This window comes from Sinocyclocheilus anshuiensis, unplaced genomic scaffold (genome assembly GCF_001515605.1).
Source record: "Sinocyclocheilus anshuiensis isolate Anshui unplaced genomic scaffold, SAMN03320099.WGS_v1.1 scaffold758, whole genome shotgun sequence".
Lineage (NCBI taxonomy): Eukaryota > Metazoa > Chordata > Actinopteri > Cypriniformes > Cyprinidae > Sinocyclocheilus > Sinocyclocheilus anshuiensis.
The window spans coordinates 974,393-992,498 of NW_015548126.1; the positions used below are offsets into that span (position 1 = coordinate 974,393).

Below are 18,106 nucleotides of genomic sequence, written 5' to 3' on the forward strand. Positions count from 1 at the left end.
AACAGCTTGTAACACTCCAAAGAGAAAGGAAAACTTGAAATCGCATCATATGACCCCTTTAATAAATAATTAAAATAGATAAAATATATGTTTCCTAATTATAAATTATATATATATATATATATATCTTGTGTATATATTTGTTTATACAAGAAGATATATCAGTTTATAAAAATTCTTAAATATAAAATCTTTATAAAGGTTTATAAAGGTATATATCTTTATATACTGAAAACACATGTTGGAATATTTTCAGTATATTTAATGTGACTGTTTCCAATGTTGTCGACAAAGAGATTAGGTCTGGCGTTGAACAAAATGAAGTTGATATTGATACACCATAGAAAACTGATTTCAGCCGTAGTCTTGGCTGGATAATCTTCAGCTGGGAAACGGGCCCAGTGCGCTTGTAACAGCCATCATATTGTTTTGTTGCTTATCAGGCTGGGTTTCTCTTCTCTCAGCCCTCTGGCTGTCTCTCAATAAAGTGATAAATCCTGGACCTGGTAAAAACAGCTCTTCCTGTTAGTGGCCTGGAGCGCAGAGAATGTGGCTGCTGCCTTTAAACCAGGACGATACGGAGTTCATCCCTCCCCAGGAGCTAGAAGAATGGGAATGTTAACGGATGTCTCTCTCTCTTCAGGTATTATAGAGCTGCTTGTGAACGGTGGCAGGTGGGAAACGGTTCATTGGTTGCGCTCCAGTTGCCGAACGTAGGAAATGTTGCTATGTGTTGCTTTGTGGCGTTTCAAACCGAAGGGGTGAGTTGTCAAATACGTTAAGCATGAAGAAGGAGGTGTGTGTGCGCAAACCGCGAGAGAGTAAACAAGAGAGAAAGAGTCAAGGAAAAGGTTTCAGCCTTTTTTAGATCTTTTCTATCTTAATCTGCCCTCTCAATCATAACGTTTGAAGAGTCTGATCTCAGCGTGGCCCTCAAGAGCGGCTTGTTTCTATATTTACAGACTACAGCGCTGCAGTGTGAGCGTGTGCGTGTGTGTGTGCGAACGCTCGCTTTCGTCCTATAGGTGCGTGTGTCCTGACGTCCGCGGGCGTTGACTGGGTCACCTCTCCATTAGGGCGTGTTGTCATGGTGATTAATGGCTGGTTCTATCATCTTTAATGCTGGTGGTAATGACGCGGGGTCCCGTGCCGCCCACAGTAATCGCGTGATGTATGAGCACAGCAGAACCCCGGAGCAGAGGTGAACACTACACACATACACACACACTCACTGATGTTTACTCACAAAATTATAAGTAATGAACTGACTTGCGTGCCATAAGCGATACATTATATTTCATAATACACTTGGAATTAGTATTCCATTTAGAATTTAGACAGGATTAGAACATATGTACCACTAAAGAAAATGCTTCTATTTTGCATATTTTCCATTTGATCTCATTATTATTATTTTATCATTTTATTATTTTTTTATTATTATTAATTATCTTCTCTTTTTTTTTCACAAATTATATTATCAGTATAACAATTTGGATAAAATGAATTGAAACATTAACATAAATCTCGTAATTTTTAGTTTTGCGTATATTCTCAGTAGTCAAGCTACATGAACTCCACACACATTTTGAAGCAAGTACAAATGATTTACAGCAAGTACAACTGATCATTAGTAGAAAAGAGTTCACATGCTCAGGCACCAATTTTTCTTTATTAGTGTATAGTAAATGTAATGATGAATTAAAATGATTTGAATTATAACTTTTTCAAATGTCCTAACAACTTTTTATAATTAATTATATAATTATAATTAACAATATAAATTGTACATTTTTAAAAATAAAATGAATAATTATTAATAATTTTCATTTATAACTGTACTTAATTTTTATTTAAATTATATTTTCAAAAAATTCGAAAAATGACAATATTAATAATAAAATATATAAAGACATTCATTGTTAATGTTTCTTTTTCCCTACTGTGACATATGATTTTGGAAAAAAAAAACAAGATGGATAGAGCGAGAGCAATAGATAGAAGGGACAAGAGATTGATGACATGTCAACCACTGGATGAGGTATGTAGTTTACATACATAAACATCAGCGTAGCACACTAACAAATCAATCTCCTTAAACTTTTCATTAGTATAGTGTGTTTAATTCATAAACCAGCTGTGTTAGCTGCAGGGATGATATCGAGCAACAGATTTCATACAGTGTGATATTAAAACTGATGTATTTACCAACAAAGCACACACACACACACACACACACACACATACATACACTAACACACACACACACAGGAGCACGTGAGGTGAAAACACTCAAGTAATCAGTCTATGTTTACATTTATGCATTTGGAAGGCAGTTTTATCCAAAGCAACTTATATTGCACTCAAGATATACATTTTATTAGTTGCATTCTGAAGGAATCAAACCTACAATCTTGCTGTTGCAGGCACCTGTCTGTGCTACAGTCTAGTGGAGTTAAAAAAAAGTCTGAGAACACATTGAAAATCTAAATTAAACCTGGAATTGTTTAGAATTTAGGACATTTTGGAAAATTTTTATAATTCAACTGAAAAATAAGTACAATTATAAATAAAAATGATTATATAATTATTTAATTATTATTATTAAATTGTATTAAATATATTATTATTATTTTCATTGTAATTGTAAATTTCTAGAATGTAAGAAATCTAGGGGAAAATATAATTCAAATTAAAATAATTATAAATAAAAATATATAATTATTTAATTTGTTTAATAAATGTATTTTATTATTACATATTTACACACACACACACACACACACATACATACTTGTTCACCAGTGCTTTAAATGCCACTTTAAGGGTGGAACAGGAAATGATGAGTTATGTTCTCTACTAAATGACAGGAAATGCTCCTATTCTTTCGCATTCGCAGATTGTGATTGTTGGGTGTAAGTGACATCATTGCCGGGACATTTATAGGCTGTGTCACTGTTCTGTTCTAGAAAGTCCCATTCTAATCAAGGATGTTCTATAGGTGACTTTTTCCCAAGACAATAATATCCATTTATCGCAATGACATCATCATTGCTAGTTTGTGTCCATACTGATGTTATCATCTCAATTGAAGGTGGAGTACTTTTTTGTTGAGAAGGATCCACAGATCCAGATTACAGGAAATCGTGGGTTTCTCACGGTCTTCGCACATTCTCGTACGCGCACCATTCAGTGGTTGATACATTTTCTTATCCTAATTTAATCAATTAATTCTAAGCAAATAAAAACCAGAGGGAAGTTCTGCGAAAACCTCACTGCCAGCTCACGCCAAACCATATTCTTTATCTGCAATCTAATACTCAAACCACGGCCGTTTTTAAGAAACAGGCCACATTCTGCACTTCACTTCGGTATATTTTTCTTGAGGGACGTTTACCTTTCAGAAATATATATGTTTATAGACCCAAAGAAATCCCCCGTACTGCTTTTGAGTGTCCTGTACCGTAGCCGATCAGTTGGAGCCGCAGGAAGGGAGGGATGGCAGAGGAGAGATTGGGTTACCTTTAAAAGCCCAGGGTTTGAAGACCGCGGCCAACTAGCTTTCACTCTCTTTGTGGGCAGGGGCAATTTTAAATGGCATGGCTCAGATGATCGTTATGGCCTCTCGTGCTTAGCGGATCCACAGGCGTACGGTGAAGGCCTGAACCGGGTCCTCAGCTGTCATTTTAAAGCATGCAGATGCGTTTGCGTGTGTGCATGCATGCAGAGCCACAAAGTTAAATATTGTAAATGGCACAAGACGACATCTGGAAAGACTTAGCGCTCTCAGATCACCTGTGATTCAGAGTCAGGAGTAATATCTGTATAAAGCTGGAGATAACTACGTTTGGCTGCATCAATGTGGAGAAATATGATTTTAGACAGTGCCTAGACCACTAATGTGTCTATTTTTTTTTTTTAATATATTGATGATATTATTACCATAACAATTTGCGTGAAAAGTTGTAGTATGTGAGGTTTCCTTGCATGTCTTGGCATTCACTTCTTGTCTTTGCTGTAAATCATAAAAACAGAAGGAACTGTTAATGATTACAGCAAATCTTTAATCTGTCTCTTTCTTTTATAAACCATGTTGAAACATAATCCATCCAGTGTTAAATTCAGTATCAAAATTGACCCATTTACTCTGATAATGCTTGATCCTGGTCTTATGGTGCACAATTTATTGGTGTCTGTTATTCAAAGAAAATTAATACTTTTATTCAGAAAGCATGCATTCAATAAACTGATAAAAAAGTACAGTTAAGACTTGTATAATGTTATAAAAGATTTCTCTTTTTAAAAATTATATTCTTTCGAACTTTCTATTCAACTGTTTTCAACAAGATTATAATAGTAAAGTGATAAGTAATGACTGCTGAAAATTTGGCTTTTCATCACAGGAATAAATTACATTTTAAAATACACTGAAATAGAAAATGGTTATTTTAAAAAGTAATAATATTTCAGAATATTGCTTTTTTTTACTGTATTTTTGATCAAATAAATGCAGCCTGTGTGAGCATAAGAGACGTCTTTCAAAAACATGAGAAAATCTTACCTACCTCAGACTTTTGAGCGTCAGTGTATAATATGAATATGAAATATTTTATCTCCATAAAATCAAATCCTGCCCTACATTTTTGTTCTTGTTAGATATCTTTGAATACGTCACATTATTGAGGTAAATTGGCCGGTAAATGTTTTCAGTGTTAACTTCAACTGCTCATCTAACACTGCAAACATCACCTACTGTAATGTTACACAGTTAGCTAGATATTTATTTTATATTTATCAGTCATAATTTGTCATTAAAATCTGAAAAAACATAAGTGGAACCAGAGCATGTCCTCTTTAATATTTTTACTTCTAGCCTTTATTTATTACCTTTCATCCCTTCGATATATACTATCAGTGGAAACTACAACTTAGCACTAATCAAAAGAAGAGTTGGAGATGTTCATTAATGAGATGGGGCTGAAGTGGCGTTGTTATCGTGAAGACCGTGACCCTGAAGGCACCGTGTAGCGCAGAGCCCCTCTGAGCGTTAGGAATGTGAGGAGACAGGAAGATGTGCAGGAGCGCCGGCCCAGCCCTCATTAGCACTCACCACTACCTGTCACAACACGTTAGCCACAGCATGCTAGCCACAGCATGCTAGCCTCGCCATGACTCATGCACAGCAGGTTAGCTCCAAGCGTGTTAGCAACGGCACATTAGGTAGAGCATGTTAGCACTGTGTGTTAGCTTTTAGCCACAGCCTCTCAGGTCCCAGTGCGTTAGTGATACCAGCGGTTGATGTACGTTAGCATATATATTTAAACGCATTTGCCGAAGAGGTTTTGTCTGAAAGATTTAAAGTAAAGCAGATTTTATGTCCATGCTCAAACCCTAGTTGCCATTAGAGCGTCATGTCAACAGCACTATAGAAGAGCTTTTTGAAGCTGAAGTTTTGATTATTTTCAAACAGGTTTCCCAAAAAGTGTTGCCTAATGCCTTCAGTGAAAAGTAGCCATAGTCAAATGTTGTCAAATGTTGCTAGGCAACGTCACACGCCAAAAAAATCACCAAATATATTTTAAAAATACCAAAACTCCTCCTTGTCGCAAAATGTTAATAAAATTCGTAGCAACAATGAGAAAGTTGCTAAATTTGTTGACAGAATTCCCACACTGGCAACACTGTTCCCAAGTCCACTCGTCTGCTATTGGATGGACAAAAAAGATAGCCCCGCCCCAAACCCATCCCATTGGTTAAGTCAGTGTTGCTGTGTCAGGTTGGTTGAGATGTTTAAGAAACAGAGCCATATTATTCATACTTTTCAAGAAAACCATGAAATGTCATATTTATTTATTTGCATATTTAAGCAATTGACAAAGTTTTAAAAATATAAAACAATAAAAAAATACTGGTGCTGATGTGGTAGCTAACGAGGTTCAAAAACGTTTTTGCCTGCCAAACCATGTGTAAAGTATATCCTCAAATGTATTTAATTTAAAGACAAATGCTGTAAAAATCTAATGTAATGTAAAAATAAAATGAACGTAGCACGCATTGTTTTCCCAAATTCACATAAAAATTACAACATTTGCTGAGATTTACCGTGATCCAAGCCAGTCTGAAAAAATGGTAATATAAGCTGAATGCGTGTAAATGAACACAGTACCGCTTTTCACTCTGAAACACGCAGCGCTGACTATAATTAAATTGCAGCCTATGATATATTGCTGTTTCAGTTTTGATTAATTATGCAGCCATTTGTTTATTTTAATGTTACATTTAATCAATTATTAGCTTTTCATCAACTCACTAACCCCCTACAGTTCCTTCACCAACCTCCATGTTGGAAGCCCTGCTATACAGTATCATATACTTGAGTCCCAGAAGGGATGGTATTTAAGGACAGACAATATGAAGACTTCCCTCATCAGCCACGCGCTGGTTTTCCTCTCCGAGTTGAGCAAGAGGTCACAGGTCAGCTGACAACATCCTCCCTGTGTTCAGCTCATAATTAACCTAAGCAGATACAGTATCCGCTGTTTTCACACCGAAACCTCTTCGCCAGAGTTGACGGAAAAAAATGGGGAAAAGGAAGCATAAAAGTATTGGGGGCAGCGCAGTGAGTCCAAGGATCGGTCAGCGCTTCCCACTGGAGATTCCCTCCTCCCTTGTATCCAAACAATCCAAAGCGGGCCTCAGGAGGAGGATGACAGGGCGTAACCGGCGAGGCCACAAAGATGATTATCACCCCAGACACCTTCTTATCCAGCCTGTGTTAAGTGTTATCACAGACACAAACCACTTTCCCCTTCCCTGTGTTTGTTTAACTGCTCTAGTGGTCAAAAATTTTTTTATGGCGCTATGTATATTTACTCGTATCTGCAGAGGTTGCATATATGGGCTGACTGTGGTCTGGAAGTGTGGATCAAAAACAAATAAAAAGTACTTTTAAATAGTGCTGCAACTGTACTGGTACAATGTCTAAAACTGTATTAGCCTATGTTTGTTGCTGGCGAAAGATATTTGTGACCCTGGACCACAAAACCAGTCATAAGTAGCACGGATATATTTGTAGCAATAGCCAACAATACATTGTATGGGTCAAAATGATCGATTTTTCTTTTATGCCAAAAATCATTAGGATATTAAGTAAAGATCATGTTCCATTAAGATATTTTGTCAATTTCCTACCGTAAATATATCAAAACTTAATTTTTGATTAGTATTATGCATTGCTAAGAACTTCATTTGGACAACTTTAAAGGCGATTTTCTCAATATTTCGATTTTTTTGCAACCTCTGATTCCAGATTTTCAAATAGTTGCATCTTGGCCAAATTTTGTCCAATCCTAACATACCATACATCAATGGAAAGCTTATTTATATGTATACATTTCAAAAAATTGACCCTTATGACCAGGGTCCAGGGTCACATTTATCTTTAGCTTCGGTAATAGGCCTCAAATATTCTGTAAGTATTTTTCCCATTTTCTTCATTTACCTCCAATTACAATATATGGGAAAATACTTACAGATATTATTTACTTCCTAAACAAATATTATTTGCTTTCTGTGTTAAACATTTTGTGATACAGATGTTTTTTTTTTCTGTAAATCTGCTTTGAAGCAAACTATACTGTATAAAACACTACATACATAAACTTGACTCCCCTTTACAGTTACTGGTCTCATAAAAATAATTCTATAAGTTTAAAGAATTTTACCTTAATGTTAATATCCAAAAAACACATATTTTGGCAAAATAAATATATTTGGATGACAATAAATGCTATCTCTTTATGTTGCACGCCGTCTGTTGCTCGTTCAGTGAAGTGTGAATGCATTTAGGCATCAGGACTTGTCTTTATGCAAAAAGGAAAGTACTCGTATGGACTTCAAACATTTACAGATATGGGTATAACTGTAAGTAAAATGTAAATTATACACTGGGGAAAAAATGTCACAATAAACAGCACAGGCTGACAGGGCCAGCGCTTACTATAAAGCATTGTCGTACAACTTGGGTTGTATGTGCACCTTTCACACAGCATCTGTGACTAGATATTTTTTGTCCATAGAAATAAGTATCTCAACAATTTCCATAATTGACCTCAATGGCAGTGGTTTTCCACCCACATTGCACAGACCTGACTAAGCGATAATGAAATTTCGTTGTATAATTTCACTTTCAAATATTGTCAAGTATTTTTAGTTGTTACAAACGTAAACATACTTTATGGTGAAAGTTGATGTCATTTTAACTTGACTGTTGTAACTTGACTCAACTTGTTGTCAGTTGTTGAAATGTAAGACTAAAATTAGTTTTAATATGCATATAGTGACATGAAAAAATAAGACCAGTGGGATTTATGAATGTGAGGTCTTGAAGCAAAAGCTGTAATACAGTTTCTTTGCCACTACAGGCACCAGACAGAATTGCTAAAATAAATACTTATTTTGTCCCTCGTTTTCCTTTGTTTGAGTCAAAACTGTATTGGGCTGCTCAAACAACCATGTTGAAATTTTGTTTGGTGCCATTAAGGTGCAGAAATTGTACATTGCAGCTTTAAATAGCTACTAAATTCTCACAAAGTGAAATGTTTCTGTCTTTTTCTCGATTAGGAGATGGAGAGGACTTCTCTCTTTTCGCCTCTGATGACCTGGAAGAAGTTGGCGGAGTGTCTGATGCAGATCCAGTCCCACTGGCCACTGCAAATGACCTTCCGTCCCCTGGCCTATCAGGTGATGCGTTTTCCCCAGTCGACCAGTCCCCCTTCTACCCGTCATTCCACACTTCAGTGTACCTGGCCGGGGATGGGGTCGAATCGGTGCCCCCAGACTTTGAGGTCCGCGAGTCAGCCATTACCAGAGGAACCCTGGGCATCTGGAGCCGGAGGAGACTGGAGGTGGGAGAACGTCTCGGACCCTATGAGGAAACGTCAAGACACATCCCAGAAAATGCCACCCAGGCATGGGAGGTAGGATAAAACGATGAATTTGAGATGTGTTCTCCTACAGTGTGATAACAGCCTTGTTCAGATAAGAAAATCCCCACACGGTTGGAGACAATGCACAGGAGATAACTTGGGCTCATGGGCCGCTGTTACGACTGAGGTTTCACTGTCATCAGTAGCGAGGCGGTGTGATTAACCCTGGCCTTCGTGTTTTATGGTGAAGCACCTCTACTCGGCTCTGTGATCTCGCACTAACCCCAGCTAGCTGTTGCCGTAATCCCATTAGTCACAATTACTAGACAGGCTATTGGTCAATGTTATGCCAATTACATAATATAAATGTCCTTGAAGGTCTTTTTTAATGCCACTTAAGTCTCAAAATATGTACAGAGGATTTCCCATGCTTATTCATTGCACCAAACCAGGGTTGTGCACCATTCTGGAGTGATTTGAGAATGGATTTTAAATTGCAGCTCAGTTCCTGAATTTGAATTGAGCTAGCAAACAGGAACCAACATTGCAGTTTGAATTTGAGTGCAAGAAAGTAGATTTTTCTTTTTTACCAAGAAAAGTAAATGTTGTGTGCAAGATTTATATAAATGTTGAAAAGCCTTCAAGTTAAAAGGTTTATAGCCTTAAGATAGATAGATAGATAGATAGATAGATAGATAGATAGATTCCAGTCATTCAAGTTCAAATTCTAATCCAACATTCTGTCAGGTGTTGCCAATTCAACTGAAATGGAAATGAAATCATGAATTGAAAAGGAAGCCAATTCTTCGCCTGCTGATTTTGCACAAAAAACAATCCCATGACCTTTTGTTTACCGCAGTCTCACAATTGTCTTTATATATTGCTTTAGTCTTTTTTTGACGCTATGACCTCACTGACAGTTTAGAATGGTCAGTTCTCCCTCTGTGATGTCACCGTAGTGGGAGGAGTTAGACTTTCCAAACTCATTTAAAGCCTGAGACTCATAAATCCTGCTTTTAGCCAGGTTAAAGACCGTTGCTCTGAGCCGCCCCTCCTCGTGACGGCCCTGTCTAACAGATATCAGTCACTCTACTCTCCCAGTCGAAACCGGGTCACAGGACAAGGCCATAGGTCGAGTGTTGTCTTGGTCAGGGTCATTTTAGGCTAATTTCGCCAGGCCGGAGAGGTCACAGGAGGGGTATCAGGCTAATTGAAAGTTTAAATAGACTCATCCTGCTCTGATAAAGAATCTCCAACCCTCTTTCTTGAAGATCGACCATTTAGTATCAAAGCGATGGTTTGTGATATCTGTAAAGTAGTGGCTGTAAACACACCTTGTTTTAGTTCTAAGCAATAGTTTGAGCACTGCTGAATCAGAATTTGCGTGGACACACTTTAGTACCCTTTGAATTTTATATGTTCAGCTTTTATGTTATGTTTATTTATGATTAATTCTGGTCTGTTCTGGTCAGATTTTGGTCCTGTTTTTATGGCGATGATTTAAATGTTAATAACCAGTTCCAGGCTGTTTTTTAGAGATGTTTTGTCAGGACGTGGTATTATGGTTTAGGTTTGGTTGGAATATGTAATTATGGTTAACTGTGTCTAAATGCTGTTGAAAGGTTTGAATTTGTTCTTGTGACGTTTCTTGTTAGAAAACACAACAGTTAAACTTGCATTTTAATCTTCCACCTTTTTTCACTTCATAAGTTGTCTTTTCCCTTCTCAGCATAGCAGAAATCTTACATGTGCAAACATTAGGTTTTAATATGATTGAAAAGGCAGCTGTCTCCCAATGGTGGATTTACAGTCTCTTGAGCAAGCACTCTCTCTCTTTCTCGCTGTCTTTCTTTCTTGTTTATTCTCTATGGAAGGAAACGAAGGAGAGAGAAAAAAAGGTTTCATGAATTTTAATCCATCGGTAATTTATTGCACGCTTGAATAATATGTATTTAAGGAACTGAGAAGCCACAGAGAGAGAGATGGGGGACGGATGACAGCGTGGCGCGGCAGTGCTGTATCACTATGTTTAATTAGCTGGCTGACAGCGGCCCATAACTCTCTCCATTAAGTAAATAAGTTGTAAAGAATTTATGATGAAGTGGCACATTATTCAGAGGGGATATTCAATGATGACATGGACACATTAAATATGGTAAATGGCATTAAGCGTATCTCCCTGCCTTTCCCTCTTGTTCTCCTCTGCACCCCCTCCCTCCGTCCCTCCGTGTGAGAAGCCGTCAATATGCCAATATGCAAGAGACTGTAAAAATAAAATTGATTTGGTAAATGCGAGTTAAGATAGATCTGTTTGCTTTCATTATCAGTTCTGCCGTGTGGAAGAGTGATGTCACCAGCTGGGGTACGATAAAGACCGAACCCATCTGGAGGCTTTGATGAAGTGTGTGTGTGCGTGTTTGTGTGAGGGAAGAGACATTCAAAGCACAAGTGCTGTAATTTTTGTAAGCATCTATATGAGCCTGATTGTGTGTGTTGTGCTTTGTGAGACTCAAAGTTTGTTTGTGTGATTGTGCAAGTTTTTGACTGTGTAGCCTAATTATGTTATGGTGTGTGATTGGTACAGGTGTTTGATTGTTAGTTTGTGTGACTGTGCACAAGTGTTTTTTTGTGCGTGTGTGTGTGTGTGTGTGTGTGTGTGTGTGATTCTGTACAGGTGTTTGATTGTTAGTTTGTGTGATTGTGTACAAGTGTTTTTTATGATGGTGTACAGGTTTTGATCATTTGTGTGAATTGTGCAAAGGTCTTTGCTTGTGATTGTGTACAGGTGTTTGATTAGTTTATTTGTGCACAAGAGCTTGTGTGATTGTGAACAGGTTTTTGATTATTAGGTTGTGGGATTGTGCACAAATGTTTGCGTGATTGTGCACAAGTGTTCATGATATTATTTACAGGTGCTTGATTAGTTTGTGCACAAATCAGATTACTTTTTTCAAGTAACTAGTAAAGTAACGCATTACTTTTTAATTTACAAGAGAATATCTGAGTTACTTTTTCAAATAAGTAACGCAAGTTACTTTTTTTTCCAATTTATTGATTAACAGCTCTCCTGTCGCCATGTTGAGAAAAAATCAGATGTTACTATAGTTCTAAAATAAATATGAATATGCATTAATTCATCTCACTCACAACCTCAGTATTCCTCAAAATGAATAAAAATAATGCAACTCAGAATATGACAAACCTGCAATAATTAAATGTTAAACAACACAAATATCCTTTATGTATTTAATCCCATTCTGTACGTGGCTGGAGATTAAGAGTGTGTGAATAGGGGTGAGGGATTAGGCCTCCTCAGCATGCCTGTCCCCACACTCGTCTGTCTTTTCATCCCACTATCCTGCTCTCCAACTTCTCTTTTGTGCTGGAACCTTCTCTTTCTTTCTCTCTGTCCCTTCTGTCTGTCACTCTCCCGCTCCCGAATGCTCGATCTGTCATTCTTCCTCAGAAATATTTATCCGCTCCTTGTCTTCCCTCATTCTTCCCTTCCGATATATATTCCTCCTCTCTTTTTCAGGGCCCGAAAGGAAGTTTAATCCCTGTCTCAGGGAAACTGACCTCACACACACAAGCCATTCAGAAAGACTTCTAAAACTCATCTCGTGTTTTTATGAAGCATTATGTTTTAAAGTATTCACTGAGAACGCTTCCACTCCTTCACCCACTCGTTCTCAGGAGGATAGAGAGAAAGAGCAAGAAAGAGAAAGAGGCTTCCTGTATTGGGACTCGACTGGTCTACAGTACACAGTACTGGCACAGTTTCATTGCCGCTCTGTTTGAAGACAACATGAAATCAACATGCACTTTATTTACTTATTGTGCACAAATCATCAGTGCATGTTAGGCTAAATACAAAAGGAAGTGTTAGCTTTTGTAATCTTTCAACAAAGAGTAATAATTTTCTCCTGCTCTGATTGCTGACCTAAACAAGGCTATGTGAATAGGAAAACTAATATTAACCAATAATTTCCTGACACCCTGATTATTCTGATGGATAATTAAACGCCACATCACATTTTGGAAGCTAAATGCTTTGCAAATACCATTTCATGTTATCTTCAATGCGTGTCCGACTGTTTTTATTACTTTCAATGAGAAGTTGTGAAAAAAACAAACACGTGTGCGCTCCACAGCGGACTAAAACTGGCATTTCACAAGTAAATTAAACAGATTGACTAATATATTGCATGATTTACATCTAAAAGTCTCATCCTTGTTGGCGCTGATAGCCTTGCTTAAAGTGCCGTTGCGCGTCCCGAGTTTGAATCCCGGTTCGAGGACCTTTCCCAATCCCACTTCACTTCCTGACTCCTCTACACTATTCTAACACAATAAAGGGCAAAAAACACCAAAAATAAATCTAAAAAAAATCTCATCCTTGCTTTTGTGGATCTATGTGACGTGAGTGATTCAAAGACATGATGAAATTTTCTGTTGCAGTTTACTTATGCACTTTAATCTCAGTGAGAAAATTATCAGCAAAAATGTAACCGATTGTATCCATAATTTATAAAGTATCAAATTTAATTTAATACATAGTATGATATATTATTACTTTAGTGTTAAATGTGGAATGTTCCTCACATTAATCACCAACATTCCAGATTTTGTGACAAGTGCAGATTAACAGAGATTGGCTAATTTAAATTAACACTGTCCCAAATATGTTGGGGAAAATGCAGCACAATAATAATAATAATAAAAAAAATATGTTGTTAATACATCTAAATAATAAAAAATAAAGACATGTCATTAATTTTAGTAATACTTTATAAAAATAAAAATGTATCTATTATATTTTGTGTTATAGTATTATATTGCTATTTATTATATAAATATTTAATCAATTGTTTCAGCTCATCCAGGTGTGGCAAACATTTTTGGATGCTTTTTTGGTTGATGTGATTGTGACTAAAGAGTATGAGAAGGCAAAAAAAAAAAAGGATTACGAAAATCAGCTGGCTTACGAAAATCAGCTGGCTTACAAGACTACAATTTTTGCTTCTCGCTTTCTTTCTGTGTTTCTCAGCGGGGTGGGGAAGCCGGGGGTTAAATGCTTGTAGAGTTGGTATACAAATGATGGTGGGACAAAGGCACTTCTTTTAGCAGGGTAAGGTGTGTGTGTGTCACAATGCCAGGTGAGGGGGGTGTCTCTGAAGGTCGTGACCTCATTAGATGTGTAAGAATGGGGGTGTGTGTTTGGGTGTGGGGGGTGTACCTGGTCAAAAGCTCTGTGGGGAGGAGAAGGTGGGGTTTCATTAAAATGAACCAACCTCTTCCTGTCTCTCTCTCTCTCTCTCTCTCACACTCAACACAAAACAAGAATGGGGCCCTGCTGCGGGCTCGCCAAAAGACCGTTTAATAAACTCACACACTCGCACATCTCTTCACACACTCATGAGGTTTCCATTACAAATGTGGGAAACATGGGCAAGTGTATTTTGTTGTGGATCAATGAAACTTTGCTACGCTGATATCAGCGAACTTTCCTTGAGGAAATCAAATTTAGTTGTTTTTAACCTCTGTTTAAACCCGAGCGCCCAGCTTTGACCACATAGTGGCTAAAAACACGTTTATCCTGAATTTGTTTTGCTATATATCGCACAGTGTTTTCATTGAAACGCAGTTGTACTCAGGATTTCCTTTCCCGTAATTATTTTCCCATCAACAGGAACACGTATGTCTCAAACAAACCGAAGCAAACGAACGTTAACGCAGCCTTCCAGACGTTTTCATTTGGAAATCTGTATACATCATATTGTCAAGCTGTCAATCACTCCACCTGACGATTGCGTCAGGGTTAAATGTAAAACGTGATCGCCAGTCATTTCTGGGGTAATTTCCTAATTTACAAAAATAGTTCAAATCTAAGCAGATGTGTACCAGTGACCTGGAAGCTGTTCAGTTTTTTAACAGACATGTTTGAGATGTCTTGACAGCGTGTTTTGGTCTGCAGGGTTGCGTTGGAAGGGACTCATGCCTCTCAACGTCATGTTCGTAAATGTAGATGAAAGCTGATGGAGAAAGTGCCGTTAATTTGAAGAAACAAGATTTTATTTCAAACATTCTTGCTTTTTGGTGGACTGTATCGGCCCACACTCAGTTTGACTCTCTGTTTGGTCTCTCACTCATTACACTTGTCTCTCGCTCTCTCCTTTTCTGTCTCTCACCAATTTTTACTATGATGTATCTTAAAGTAGATTTTATTGGTGAAATAAGGCATTATTTTTGACCCTTTATTACTTTTTTTTTCCTAATGGAGACCATATATTCCACTGAAAAAAAAAAAAAAAATCTGCTTTGATAACAATGCTTTTTTGAGCACCAAACCAATCAGCATATTAGAATGATTTCTGAAGGATCATGTGACACTGAAGACTGGAGGAATTATGCTGAAAATTCAGATTTACCATCACAAAAATAAATTACATTTTAAAATATATTCAAATAGATAACATTTGTGTTATTTGCCTATAGTTAATTCAGATCTATAGTTCAATCAATCTGTTTTTTCCTCTTGTCTGTCCTCTACCTGTTTAAACCAGTTCAGAAACCACACACACGTGGATTGGCTTTCTTTGGCTCTGTGTAGATCTCTGGTTTGGTTTGCACTCTGTTGTTTTAATATTATTCTGTTTTAAAAAGTTTTCTCAGGACTCTCTCTTCTCATTCTGTTCCTCTCTCGTGCAGACTGATACTGTTTATAAAGCACCTGAATGAGAGGAAAGTGTGTGTGTTTAATTGTGTGTATCAAGGGAGTTGTGTTTGCTGCTAAAGAGCAGTGTGTGTGTGTGTGTGTGAGGAGAGTGTGATTGGAGCTGACACAAGCTGTATTATCATGTGTTTCACGTTAGCTGACTCTAAACTTCTGTGTGGGGTAGACAGTTCATACATGCCACTCAACCTTAACACACACACACACACGCTTACCTCCTCAACTAAGAATAGAGCTTAGCAAAACAGATAGAGTTACTTAAACCTGAGGATGGAGGGAGGTGGAGGGGCAGAAAGTGAGCAAAAATGAGAGTTAGCCAGGACCAAAACAAGAAATTAAAGGAAAGGTTTCTTCATAGCACCTTCATGCTGTTCCAAAAACCTGTTTATATGACTTTCTTGAAAACAAAAGGAGACAGAAATAATATATTGGTCATTTTTTGCAATTACAATGAATTTGAACTGTCTTTTCTGAAATCATATAATAACTTAGTGTGAGAAATTTAAAAGAAACAATGTCAAAAATGTAAGTTGCTATGCACTGAGCACTTCATAGAGTCAGTGTATTGAAGGAATCAGCTAAATTTGTGAATTAATCATTAATCATTGTGAATTAAACTTTTCAAATGATTCTGAATCATTCAGACCCTTATCAAAGACAAATTGATTCATTGAAATAATTAATCCAAAAAGAATGATTCGTTTCTGAATCGGACATCACACACAAAGGAGAAATTTTCAATAAATGAATGAAGACTTTTTATTTTATTTTATTTTAAGTTTTTAGTCCCCATTTGTTAAAATTGTTTGGAAAACAGTGACCAGCATAATTCAAAATTTCTAACAAAATTCCCCTTCATTGTTCCACAAAATAAATAAATTCATACCCATCTGGAAAAAGATGGGGTCAGTAAATGGAACATAATTGCATTTTTTGGGTGAACTTCTTTTAAAACAAAATCTGAATAAAAACACAAAGACTTAGTAGAAAGCAAGGGAAAATAAGCCATGAGAGTAAGATGAAGGAAACATGGAAGAGAAAGTAAGACAGACTGACTTCACTAATTAGTGAAGAAAGAAAGAGTGAGGAAGCAATCAAATTTTCCGGGTGGCAGCAGGTAGTCGGAGTAGGACTTTGTCCCTGGCCATCCTCTCGGATAACGGGTTAACACACACACACACACACACACACACACACCCTCGTCAGTCCTTTTGGTTGGCCGTGTCAGCCTTGATCCATCAGGCAGGATTTTTCCTGGTCCGTGTGTCAGTAATGTTAGGACATAGATCTTCTCTAATTGTTGTGGCTGGTCAAGACGAGTTACCATCTCAGGCAAACCACAGGAATGGCCTCTCCATTGGTTACCCTGGCAGATTATAACCCTGACATCCTGCCATCCACAACCTTCAAAACAACCCCCCTAGAGAGATGGGGAGAAAGAAAGAGAGAGTGAGATGTTTTTGTGTGTGAGTGAGAGAGAGAGAGAGACTTCCAGGGTTTCTTCTTAAATAGAGCGAGAACACATCCATCTTCCCTCGTCTTCGGATTGTCCGGACTCTCCTTTTCTCCTCGGTGGTGGCTCCCTTCTTTCCTTCTCTTACTTTTCTTTATGACAGCCATTGTAACCTCTTTAGAGCGACGGGGGGAAGCCGCGCCATTGGCCGTCGCTCCTGAGCCTGGTTTGATTGACAGCGGGAGTCCGGCCAACTGCCACCCAGGACACCCAGCCATAAATCATCAGCTATGGAGCGCGCCCACTTCCTGAAACGCTACCGCTGCCTGCAGGGGACAAAAAGCCCTTTGTGGGGGATTTTATTTGGGGAAGAAGGCTTAGGAGGTCTCGGGACAGTTTGCCAGGGCCAACCGCGCTGCCTGCCTCTCTGAAAAAGTTTGAGCCAAAAGTGGAGAGAGAGATTGTGCTCATTGGCCACTCTTTGCACTCTACTGACACCGGCAGCTCTTCCAGGTGGCCCCCCTCCACGTCTGCGAACCCCCAGACCGACACACACATCAGTCATCCAATTAAAACACACAACACAAGCACCAGACCCCTTTAGAACGAGAACAGAAAGAACTAGAACTGAGGAAAGTTCAATTGGACCGCTTTCTTTCACTTTAACACCGGGAAAACAGGCGTTTTTATCATGGAAAATGGGATTTAGAATTAAAAAAAATACTAGTATGTCAAAGTACTTTTACAATGTACTTTCAAAGTACTTCCTCTGCAGACCATTTGTCATTTTGAGACAAGACACATTTTGAATTGTATGCAAAATTGTCAAAAGAATGTAATGATATAATATGTTGTTCTCCAAACCATTGATATAATCAAGATTTAAATACTGGTTTTCATATAAATCTATTTATTTGTCTATTCTCTCTCTCTCTCTCTCTATATATATATATATATATATAGAGAGAGAGAGAGAGAGAGAATATATATAAA

The 18,106-nt window shown here is 37.7% G+C and overlaps 1 protein-coding gene across 1 annotated transcript in view; it reads left to right on the forward strand.

Moving 5' to 3' along the window:
* LOC107704745 (MDS1 and EVI1 complex locus protein EVI1-like) overlaps positions 1 to 18,106 on the forward strand; it is a 173,925-nt gene that overhangs the window by 71,739 nt on the left and 84,080 nt on the right. The window contains exon 2 of the mRNA XM_016507734.1: positions 8,623 to 8,978. Within this exon, the coding sequence (XP_016363220.1) occupies positions 8,623 to 8,978 (356 nt within the window). The remainder of the gene's footprint in view (positions 1 to 8,622; positions 8,979 to 18,106) is intronic.